This window comes from Hyposmocoma kahamanoa, unplaced genomic scaffold (genome assembly GCF_003589595.1).
Source record: "Hyposmocoma kahamanoa isolate Upper Pololo Valley unplaced genomic scaffold, ASM358959v1 64, whole genome shotgun sequence".
Lineage (NCBI taxonomy): Eukaryota > Metazoa > Arthropoda > Insecta > Lepidoptera > Cosmopterigidae > Hyposmocoma > Hyposmocoma kahamanoa.
Window position 1 is genome coordinate 17,146,376 of NW_020653852.1, and position 12,553 is coordinate 17,158,928.

The 12,553-nt window shown below is 37.6% G+C and overlaps 1 protein-coding gene across 1 annotated transcript; it reads left to right on the forward strand.

The window, feature by feature from the left end:
• Positions 1–3,607: 3,607 nt before the first annotated feature.
• Positions 3,608–9,625, forward strand: LOC113231025. The gene is made up of 5 exons (XM_026465168.1): positions 3,608–3,841; positions 6,204–6,313; positions 7,280–7,425; positions 7,682–7,796; positions 8,553–9,625. The coding sequence occupies exons 1-5, from the start codon at positions 3,730–3,732 to the stop codon at positions 8,685–8,687; spliced, it is 618 nt and encodes a 205-aa protein (XP_026320953.1). The 5' UTR covers positions 3,608–3,729; the 3' UTR covers positions 8,688–9,625.
• Positions 9,626–12,553: the final 2,928 nt, after the last annotated feature.

Below are 12,553 nucleotides of genomic sequence, written 5' to 3' on the forward strand. Positions count from 1 at the left end.
AAATTATTAGTAATTATCGGTTAAGACGGAAAATTGTTGTTTGAAGTTCTGCTGTAGGTGAGGTGACGTGGATGAATTTAAGTGCTCCGCACGTTTCAATTATTGTATGGAGTGATCTCGCGTGGGCGGCGTGACTTACCTGCGAATGTCTTTCCTCTCGTACGCCGACCCTGAAAAAAGTGTCATTGAAAATTCGAACAAAGATACAACTAACTCAGGTAACCGCGCCGCTTGCTAGGAGTACTCAAAGTTTGCAGTGTCTTGCGTCTTGAAAGTTCAACAATGAATTTAAAAGAATATTTTTTTATTTTGTATCAGTTATAACTAATATTAACGGAATTACGTTTACTTTTTTTCAGTGCCATTTTTAAAGTATTACGTTATTTTAAAAATAATGTGTTGCATAAAATGCATTTTTTTTATTATTCGAAAATGTATTTTCTTGATGTCAAATTACAATACATTTACGTTACTGACAACGAATCTCATGAATTAATAAAACAGTGAATTCTTCACTTTTGATGAGATGACAATCAGAGAATGGATTTGCAAAGCAAACTCCGTCGTATTGTTGTCATGAAGTCTGGTGCATTCGAAGAACCGCATCAGTCCGGTGTAACTTGAAAAATCAATCAATAGTCCATATAGACTCGAACTCTTTATATCATATACCTAACTATATAGCTGTGTTTGATGAAGTGTCTCTTTTCAACAGTAATAGCAACTCGTAGAGATTTCGCGGTATTATAAGATTTGTACAATTTGTACCCCAAAGAAAATGTTGAAACGAGTCACTTCATTAAACACTAAGTGAGATTACACAAGGCTGACGAGATTAGAAATCATAGATGTTCAATTTGTGGAATTAATTTAGCTAAAAGCTGCTAAAGCATTACTTAATATTTTTGACATGCATTTCGTATGATTTGGTTATGTTTTTTAGTTTTTTTTTTGTTGCGTCCTGGCCCGTGACTTGTCTCTCAAACGTCCCGTTGAGCGACTTAAGCAATCACCACACTTATTAACGCTGATTCGGCTTGAGCCGGTTCGAAAAAGCTTTGTGTCCATGTAATAAGAGCGAAAAGGATGTTGCGCGTGTCGCTTCCACTTGGATTGCTGAAACGCATAACTTGTTTTCCGCTCTTGTTATATCAAATTAAAACTTTTTCTGACCGGCTTAATGCAATGCCGTTTCGATATGTATGTATGGTATATATATCATATGTATGTATGATACGAACTGCCTCCGTGGCCGAACGGTTACCTTGCTACACTGCCACGCAGAGGTCCCAGGTTCAATTCCCGGGCCGGGAGAAATATTTGTATGGCCTACATTTATTGCTCTCGTGAGTTTGGGTGTAATTTCTGGTTGTCTATGTGTGTGTCCATAGCACCCGCGATACAAGGTTTCCCTAGTGCGGGGCTATGAGTGTGTACGCGTTATATGTGTGGTGATTCCTTTAACGCACCTAAGGCGAGTGAAACACTTGTAAAGTGGCAAGAGTGGGACATCAGCGCATGTTTGTGCCAGGGATAGGCTTGATTGTGAGAAAACATGTGTATTTTATGAGATCTGCTAGTTGCTAGCAGTAAAATTGTAGTTTTGTGATAAATACAATGAAATTGAGAACTTAACATTCGGAACGTGATGATTTTGTAAGCGTTTTTGATGTACGCAAAAATTCAGTGAAACACCGGAATCGCGGAGTATTAATTATATCTAGAGCACTTGAGCCGTGTGACCTGAGCTTGTGTACAAAACAGAACAGTGTAGGGACAAAGTGCGGAGACGCAACACGGAAACTGCATAATAAATAATATTGATACAATTATGAGATTTTAGCGAATTGTATTGGGCCATTATCGTGCTATTTTTGTAACGTTAACTAGGCGCTTGTGTTGTGTTAGTCTTAGTGTAGTTTACTGGGCATCCATCTCCTCTTTACTGCGACACTCCCTCTTAAGGCCACCCTACACATAACTATTGAATGTGAAATGACGAAGTTGTGTTCACGCCTACTAGGTGTCAGGCAACAAAATGTTCCGATTGTCACGATAAAGGAGACCACGCGTGGTGTCTGTCTCAAAGGGGAGATGAATGCAATTTCCAATGAATATCATGTGTAATGAGATAAGTAGTATTTTTATACGGACTCGTCAGGGCGGCACTGCGCGCTTTGGCGCGATTGCGCGTGCGCTGGCCGCGCTGCACGGGGTCTTTGTGTTCATTATAACCACGTCTACCTCAATCTTAGGTGTTTAAGACTGATTGGCATTAATATGGCGGTGGTCTGATCACCAAATAGTAAGTCTGTTGTCTACTAGTTAATCGGTAGCTTCTTTTTAATTAATTACAGAAATTTAAAGTCCAATAATCGTAACGTTTCCTTTAGAATTAGATTCGTAGCATGTAAATGTCGCAGTTTTATCTATATCGCATTGTGGACAACAGCCTCTTTCTTTTATATCACTTGTGTTAAACTTCTGTAATATTGTTATGAAGACTGAAATTTTATAAATGTTCCTATATTTTAGTTTAGAATAATTTACTGCCTACCATATTTTCATTTACATTATGTTTACCTCTCGGTGGTAATAATTACTTTGATTCTATAATCTTATCAATTGTGTATGACGCTATATATGTCATGGAATTTTTGAAATTTTTAATGGAATTTTGTATGAAAAATTAATCAAGTGATTGATAGAAATTGGTGTTTTTATTTTTTACCCTTATCCAAATTTTTCCCAGTCCTCTAGGTATAAGTGAACACGGCAAGAAAGAATTAAAAAATAATCATTCTCCATTGGGCCATGAAATAGGTAATATATAAAAAAATATTTTCACCGATTTTTTTGTATTTTTTTTTGTTCCTGGATTTTCGTGGTTGCAGTTTTATATTTATTTTTAAAACTTGTCGCAATTACTACCAATCAAAAAATAAAAATAAAATTTTGGAAAGGGATAAGGAAGAGAGAAAAAAGGCAAGATAAATGAACAATTAGTACCCTAAGTTAGTACCTATCTATAAATGTAGGAGGAATATAAAATACAGCTACAAAATTATTGACTAGTTGATAGTACATGTATGTTTTGATTATGGACCAATAAAAATAGGCGCCTTGACGTCGAGTTGCGGACACCAGCCCGTTGCACCAAGTACCAAGTACCATGGACCAATAAATTGAGAGGACCACTAATGACGATACAAGAAAGCGTCGTCGGATATTTAGTACCTTTGGGTACACCAGATGTCCCGGCGAGTACCAAATAGTTATTTTTGCAATTTGTAACTAATTTGTTTTACATTGATTGACGAGCTACCGTTTATAAAAGCTACTCTAATTCTCAGTGATATGACGATCGATCAGTATGACGATTTAAGTGTGATTTGCGTACTTACGAAATAAAAATTATTTGGCTTTGACATAATAAAAGGCAATTTTTACCTTAGACTACGGATTCTCTAAGAATTTAACAAACCATTAAAACTAACGAAAAGTAAACAACATCTCTTTGCTGTCAACAATAAATAAATTGGTGAAAAGTTTAAAAAAAAGATTGTGTCAAAATTATGTAAAGTTAAAATTCTCACTGGTGACTTTGTTAATAAAAGTGAACAAGGCAATAACATTTTCCTGTCTTTCTCTAAATCAGGAATAATTATACTACGCTAAGTTTTGATGCACATTATAATATTGATTTAGTCTGGTACAAATTGACAATAAATGATGGGGCAACAGGCAAGTGCGGTGTTTTCTGGGCTAGGTCGCTTCTTCGAGTACCCGGTGAAGCGAAAACCAATTTGTTTCTACAGACAGGAGGACTTCACTGCCACGGGTAGGTATGCCTTTTATTTTGTAAATCTGCGTGTCTAAATATTTTAATTATTCTGGTTATTTCTCTACGAGGGCGTAGCAGTTTTGACCTGACTGCTCCATCTAACGTCTACGTCTCTAGCGCTTAATATAGTGTCTAAATTAGAATTACTGTAATTTAAATGTAAGTTTGTCTCTCCGACTTTTTCCTTTGGGAGAGTGTCCATTAGTCTGCCACGTTGACCTAATGCAAATTAAAGTGTCATTTTTCGTGGCTTTTTTTGCATAATTTAGCATGTACTGAATGGCTCTATTCAGCTCTGTTCCTAAAAACCTGCGACATATTACGGCCATTCTCACGATTCGTGTTCTCAGCCTAATTACCGTAGCCTTTTTTCTTGCTCATTAGACTCAATAACATTGAAATATGAACAACTTTAAGCTAAACTATTAGTATGTGTAAATGGCATTAGAATAGACAAAGTAGTTTTCGAGTTATTATGACACAAATATTTTATGTCAACGGTAATTATAGTCCTTTTGTTTAGGTATTTAACTAAATGTAAAACAATCTTGAGATGTCTATTTAATGAAATATACATTTATACAATTATTTTTATTTACCTTGTAATACAAAATACAAATACTTAGTTTCATATGAAATTGTATGCCTATTTTTAATTCCTATTGATTTGTATAATATAGTTTCATTGAAAAGATGTATCAAGATTGTTTACACTGAAGTACCTAAACAAATGGACTATAGAAATTGTTATATTACATGTTTTGTTGTTGTTACATGAAAGTTTAAATATTTTTAAGAACACATAAATATAAAATTAAAAATTTACATGTTAAATAAGCTTCATTTCGATTTTCTACTCTTTTTGTAATTAATACTAATTAATTTCATCGAAACGCAACCGAAAAAAAAACACGCTGGAACTGCGATAAATACGTCGAGTATCGCGAATTAATTGGCGATGGAGATTTCAGGGGATCACTGATTGTACCATTGAATTGTTCATTCAATTCAGTTGCTGTCATTTTTTCTTATAGCGTTTGTACCATGGTTTGAAATTTATTCTGTTTCGCGTTCGATTTTTTTTAATGATTTTTACATTAATTTCTCAAACTGTTAACACTACTTTTTTTTATGATTTTTTTATAATAACTCTGTGTTGCGGGTGCCATGGACACACACGTAGACAACCACAAATTACACCCAAACTCACGAGAGAAATAAATGTAGGCCATACAAATATTTCTTCCGACCCGGGAATCAAACCTGGGAACTCTGCATGGCAGTCCGGCAAGGTAACCGTTCGGCCACGGAGGCAGTTAAACTTTTCTTTACTCATACCTCTCTTGCTCCTTCTTTCGATCGTTGATATAAAATCGGATTATTTTTTAAACGTTATCACCACGGAAGTGCAGGTTTCTTTTTCCTAAATTTTCTCCTTAATTTTTTTTGTTTTCCCATTATGTTGAAAAATTATTGTTAATTGGCTTGATTATAAGGTCTAGTTATCGGTTTGTATATATATGCTTTATACTGACACGAAATAGTATGTAATATTTAAAACTCTTCAATATTTTCATACTACGGTAATTAGAAAAGCTCGAAAAGAACAGGGACCATTTTCTTAAAAATTTCAAAAACTGGAATTCATGGAAAGTACTCCGAATATCGTAAGCCTTTACTCTGTTTACTCTGTTTTAAGCTGTTATTTCAATAAGCGACAACCACAGACATATATGTCTGTGGCCACAACTCATTTCCTTGAAAAAATTTAATTCACAAACGGGGGAACGGGAATTAGAAAATTCTAAAACCAAACCAAACAAGAGTTACGGTAATTAGATACTTATGTGAATTGCGAGCAAATACGTCGACAATGGTACATTCGCACTATTCGAATACCGAGACACTTCTGATAGCTCGCGATTCAGGCAATAGTGACTTACAAATATTTCCTGGTTTGATTGCGCACTTCGAAAAGGAATGGCGATGGTAATTATACCTTCGGGCCGGACACTCGGATATTTGATGGTAGATTTTAAAAGAATGGTCGTCGTGGTGATTACACAAGCATAATCTTAAATGACACTTGTGTAATCCATTCCGGACTAAAATGAGAAGTAAATTTGCAGACAAATGCGGCGTCCGGATAGGCTACGGTAATTGGAGAACATGGGTTTGAAAAATAAAATAAGTATGATAATTAAGTAGCAGAGCTAAAATCTTAAAAATACCTTTAGATAAAAGTATAAAGTACTTACATAAAAAAAATATTTGTGATTCTGTGCATGCAAAAATTTGCTGTTTTGAGAATGACCGATTACTTTTTCTTACATGCTAAAAATCTTAATGTTACATACAGGGGAGCCGATAAAGAAGCCCACAACAATCGACAATACACCAATGACCGATTATGATAAACTTGTAGAGCTCTTCTACAAAAGACTTGCTGAGCAACGTCAGTTCAATCAAGTACGTTGACGTTACTTCATCATGCGAAACGTAGGTTTCTTTCATACAGAGACTGCTGGAACTTTGACTACATGCAATGTTACGCTTGCTGCACCAATATCGTCGAGTTATCTTGTAGAGGATAACAAACGCCGCCACGCCGCTAGAGCCCACGTAGCGCCTGGATGCAGTCAGTGCCCTGGCAAGCGATCAAAATGGGATACTTAATAATATTTTCCCCAGTGCTTATAAATTCCGGTGTAAATAGAGTAATTATAAATGATGTTGGGCAATAGTCCTTTTACTTCGTGGCGCGAGGGACTAGGCTCTTTGGAGGAATCGCGAGCGGCGCTCGGCACCCCCTAAGGCCCTGCGCCCGTGTTAGACGCACACCACGCACCATAGGCAAAACCGGCGCTGAAAGTAGCACTCTGCACAATTATTGACACCCTTTTTTTGTATAAAAGTATAATAAGTAGGTACTTCACGTAGGCAATTTTATTAAAAGTAACTTTTAAACCTTACATGCATAATTAAAGTCTAAATAAAAAAAATTACGCAAAAGCGGTAGTTAAATATGGATGATACAAATTTACACTCGAATCTCTGAACTGTACGGTCTATTGCGAAGTATCTATCATTGCTGCTGCGACTGCCACGCAGAGAGGTCCCAGGTTCGATTCCTGGGCCGGGAGAAATATTTGTATGACCTACATTTATTTCTCTCGTGAGTTTGGGTGTAATTTGTAGTTATGCATGTGTGTGTCCATCGCACCCGCGACTCAGGGTTTCTCTAGTGCGGGGCTATGTTGAGTGTGTGCGTTGTTATTATTATCTATCCATCGGACAAATCTTTAAAACAATGTTTTGATGCCTTTTTAACTTGTTATGCTCTACAGAGTTTTGCACCGAAACTCGCGTAGGTAATCAAGCTGTGCGTTGCCTAAGTAGATACCTAAACAATGTCTTCTTACATTTAACAATCAGGAGATGAAGGAGCAAGACCGGCGTTGGAGCGTACAGAAGGTGGTCCAGCGTTTCCCGGGATGGAACGAGGTCACCATAGCCAACCTGCACAGCCTGTTTCTGCTTTTTGACAACCAAACTAATGGAATGCTTGGATTTGATGATTTGTTAGTCCATACGTTTGCAATCCTTTGAAATCATTAAGAATAAGTAGGGATGTCGGAATATACAGTTATTGGCATCTTTTCACAGTTGCGCAGATCATCTATACCTACTTTGTAGGCGTGCCCTGTATACGCTAAATAAATAATAATGTACCGGATCGTTATGTAGTTACATCACTGGTTACTTCTACGACCTATTTCATCGAATGTTTTATGTGAGTCGTGTAGATAGTTTTTAATATTGGTTTCTCACATACAGCTGTGCTGTGCTAGAAAGTTTGGGAGACGAGAGCTCGATGGAACAACGCAAGGAGAAGTTTACATCCGCGGACACAGACAACGACGGGTGGATCACTTACGATGAATTTTTATCGGTACATATTATGTCACGTAATTTAAGGTAAAGTAGGTATTTATTTGGATATAATGGTCAGTAGGACAAGATACAACAAGGCTTGGACAAAAGACATACCAAATCCTGTCTTATAAATGTAGGGAGTTGACAAAATTTGTAGTTATAAAATTCATATTTTTCCATTTTCCAATAATACTACTTACACCTGTGCATGTAGTAATGCGTTCATGTTATGTATGCTACAAGTACCCAATAAGAAGTCAATAGTTTGTGTAAATTTTTTTATAATAACAAGTGACGGGACGGAGAATTCGTGCCTATGGTAAGTTACATGCCTGTCCACAACAGTTGCAATACCGCTCAGAGCTTTAAATCGCAAAGATCTGAGAGTCACTGCCACCGCGCCTGTCACCCTGAGACATAAGTTGGTAAGTCCCATGTGCCTGGATTTTCACCAGCACCCTTACCCTTCAAAACCGGAACACAGTAATGCTCACATTACTGCTTGGCGTTAGAAATAGGTAAGGTGGCAGTACTTCCCTGGACGAACCCTTTCACAAGGAGCTCTAAGTGCTGCTACTAGATACTAGGCTGACAACATTTTGGGACAAACGTCTAGGATAATCCTACCCATACCATTCATGCTTTATTAGCTAAAGCTTATACCTACATATGTAGGTATAGATTTTTCTGAATAGTGAATAGTCATTCCCGAAATCTCAGTAAGTTTCACAGCAAACTTCAGGGAATAAATAATACATTATTATATCCGTAGTTGGTGTACAACTTCACTCCGCAAGAGGAAGGTGCGCTAACCGGTCTTGCGCTTCTTTGTAATGACGTCGCTGAAAATATTCAGTTCGTGAGTAACCTCACCGTCGGCGAGCAGCTGGAATATGGCCTCTTTTAGTTTAACGCCGGATATCCACTTTGAAACATTTGTTGTGCACTACTGTGTATCAGGATCCTATTTTTTGACATTATCCAGTGTACTTCGTGGATAGGATCATTCAGAGTTTTCTTTTCTGAAATAGAATAAAAGTGGAACAGAAAAAATGTTCCTACGCAGCGGAGAGACTGCCTCTGACTGAGTGATGTACCTTTTAATGGCTAACAATTTATTTATTGCGTATAAGCAAGTATTTCACCACCATCTCATCTGACGTACTTAATTGGGATGTTATTGCGATTGGAATATGCTTGCCTAGAAGGTGCATATTAGCACCTATGGTTTGGAGACCGTCATAAGAACGCCCGAAACTCCGTTGCATTCCATGATTATTCGCTCATTGTATCGTCAATTTTTGTAGTAGATCATCAGTGCATCGTTCTATGAATCTAGCTGTCGGCCAAGGAACGAAAAATCAAAAACAGTCATCAAAAATTCCTCCACTATCTACTCGCTTCCCCGAGAGTCTACTCCGGATATTTTACCAAAGCACGGGTAAGCTTGTTGGCGGTATAGCTTAGTCAAAATAGGTATTTGATTACAAACAGCCCAAGGGCCTTATAATAGCGTCATGATGGCAAACCAACGGAAGTGAGCAACTCCGACCTCCACAGGTGTATCTACTTTAAATTAGTTTAGCTGAGAGTACATCTTATTGATACCTACTGCTTGTCCCGAGGGACCTACTACGTTGCGTTTGCGTTTCAAACCTTCAAGCATGTGGACAACAAATGTATAATTGTATACCTAGCTTTACTTTAACGTCGTTATTTTATTTGTATAAGGGCTGAATATCGAATTCCGTTTTGTTGTAAGTCAGAGAGTGGCTGTAGTAGGCCCGCTTTTATAAATGTAATAAAGCATAAATGTCTTATAAAATACGGTTTTATTTTTGTACTCTTAATACAATAAGGTTACATCTGCAAAAAAAACTTTTTGAAGAAACTCTGCGAACGAAATTAACCGACAACTTTAAGCTTAATTAGAAGGTTATATTACACGTCATTTGTTTCATGTATAGTACATATTACATATTGTTCGTATTATTTTTATGACTCATGTGGCCGAGGGTACCACTTTATTTACATTGTGATAATAAATCTTGAATATAAATTTTAGCTTTAATTTAAACCGTTGAACAGTTTAGAAAAAGACAGACAGACCTGTTATCATCGCATTTAATTATTATTGAGAAAATAGTAAATTTAAGTTCCTTAATAGAACTAGTGGGAACATAGGAAAATGACAATACAAAAATACTATTAGGTACATAACACATACGGCGCGTAATAGTGAAGTTCCGTCATAGCTCTAGGGCCTTATTCAGCGTGGTGGCGGGCGCGGGTGTGTTTAAACGCACGCCACCATAGATTTAGTATATCCTATACTAAATCTATGCACGCTACACACATTTGATTTAAATCAAGTGTACGTGGACGTTCGTTGCGTTCACAGTGACTGCGCGAATAGATCTATTGGCTCGGTCCGCCCATACCTTTCACAGTGCTTGGTTTAGCGTCTGTTTGCGATTTCGACGTGTGGATCTACACGCTTTTAGCCGCTTCGGCACCGTGAAAGGGAAGACGCCAAGATTCGCGCGCCTGCACTCACAGCCGCGCCCGCGCCTGCACTCTGAATGAGCCCTACGTGGAAAAAAGATATCTAGTAAACATATTAACTAAACTACCGGATAACTCATGTATTTAAGCTGATTTTAGCTCGACATGTTTCGAACCAGTCTGTGGTCCTTAATCCCGAGCTTCTGTAGCGGTGACTTGACAAAACTTGTGTGTCACCCCTCCTGACACCCCTCAATACAGGTGCGGGCGCAGACGACGGCAGCGAACAGCTACTTTCGTTGGCTTCATTCTCATTAAATTAGTATAAGCTAGGCATGGGTTGTCCCTATCTGCCGACCCGAGAGATAGGGTTACCGGATAGACTATGAGTTCGCCGGGAAGACCAGTGTACAGCGGGCGTCCGAGCCAAGCCCTCTGCCAGTGATACGCCTTCACGGGCGTCTCTGGTGGACCCAGACTTGGGAATGGACTCGCTGGGGTTTGCGGTGAGCTGGAGAGATGGACATGTTCGTCTGCTCTGGTGGTGTGTGGCCGGGGCGAGACAGATCTCGCGCGCATCTAGCGCGTTTTAGTAGCTGTCTAGACGAGGGCCTAAGGCGAGGTGACGCGCGGGGCACGTGAGTTGCCCTTTAAGTCGGAAGCTATGTCCGGACATGATCGCAGGACACTGCGACTGACATCTCCGGCACTAACCCGAAGAGCTAGTAGAGGATGAGCTAGATATCCCCCGGTCCCTCCAGCCGCTTAGATTATTGGGAACTCTCTCTGCTTGTGAGGTAAGTCGCACTATGCTACCACGGTTTGATGTTGATATAATTATAGGATTGCATACTACACTATAATACATCATGTTCTTTAAGTTTGTGTTTTTTATCTATCGATAAATAAACATAGCACAGTGTTATTCCTAGACATGTCAAAAGCCTTCGATTACGTGGTACATGACAAATTACTGACCAAATCGGAGAAATATGAAATTAGAGGCATAGCACTGACTTGGTTTAAATCGTACTTACATAACAGGAGCCAATGTGTAACTACCTAGATAGAAAAAACATAATTAACACATGTCGTTCGGATTACACTATCTAAATAGGTTTGGTGTTCCTCAGGGAAGCATATTAGGGCCTTTGTTATTTCTATTGTATATCAATTATCTACCACTAATGACTCAGCATAAATATATAATGTTTGCAGACGACATTTCAATAATTATTAACTCAAAGAATAATAACCTTCCCTATGAAACAGAAATGACAATGACACTTCAAAATCCGTAATATTTATATTACTTATAGGTAATAATTTATAAGTTGTCCAAAAATAATCTAGACATAAATTTGGAAAAAAACTTGATTACATGCTATTTGCAGCAGAAGGACGTAGGCAAATCATCGTAAATGTTAACTATGACGGTAAGGTTTTACAAAAGGTGGATTTTGTTTAAATTTTTAGGCATATTAGCAGATAAAGATCTGACCTTTACGAACCATATCGAAAGTGTCAGCAGTAAAGTAAATAGTTTTGTATAATGTCCTTCGTAGGTTAAGACGTATTACCTCCAAAGAAATTTGTTTATTTGCTTATCATGGCTATATTGCAGGCGTTCTCCGTTATGGATTGATAATCTGGTGTAATGGCAGTTACATCATACGAGCATTTAAAGCTAAAAAAAAATGTATACGCGCAATGTGCCGCATTGGTCCACGGGTATCTTTTAAGCCGCTGTTCGAGAATTTAGGTATTTTGATTCGACCTTCTATGTATATTTACGAAATTTGTAAATTTGTCAAACAACATTTACAATTTTATTATTCAAAAATCAATTGATATTGGCGGGTCCACGGGCGAAAAGAAACCCAAATATACTTGTTTGTGAAAACGTCCCCAAACCTACACTTAACTTAAAAAACTCCTACTATGCTTGAAAATATAATAACTTGGTACTTGGTGTAACGGGCTGGTGTCCGCAACTCGACGTCAAGGCGCTTATTTTGCGTGAAATAAAATATAATAAACTGCCAAATGAAATTAAAAACTTGACTATCCAAAAAATGACAATTGAATAGTAAAATATTTAATTATTAAGAAATATTATAGTGTAAACTTAGAACAATACTTAGAACAATAAATTTTGCATGCTATATATATTGGCTAAATAGATGAACTTTAATGTAACAAGTACCATCTTGTAAAAATAAACATTTCATTTCATTTCATCGTGAAAATTTTTAGGAATCGTGTTTT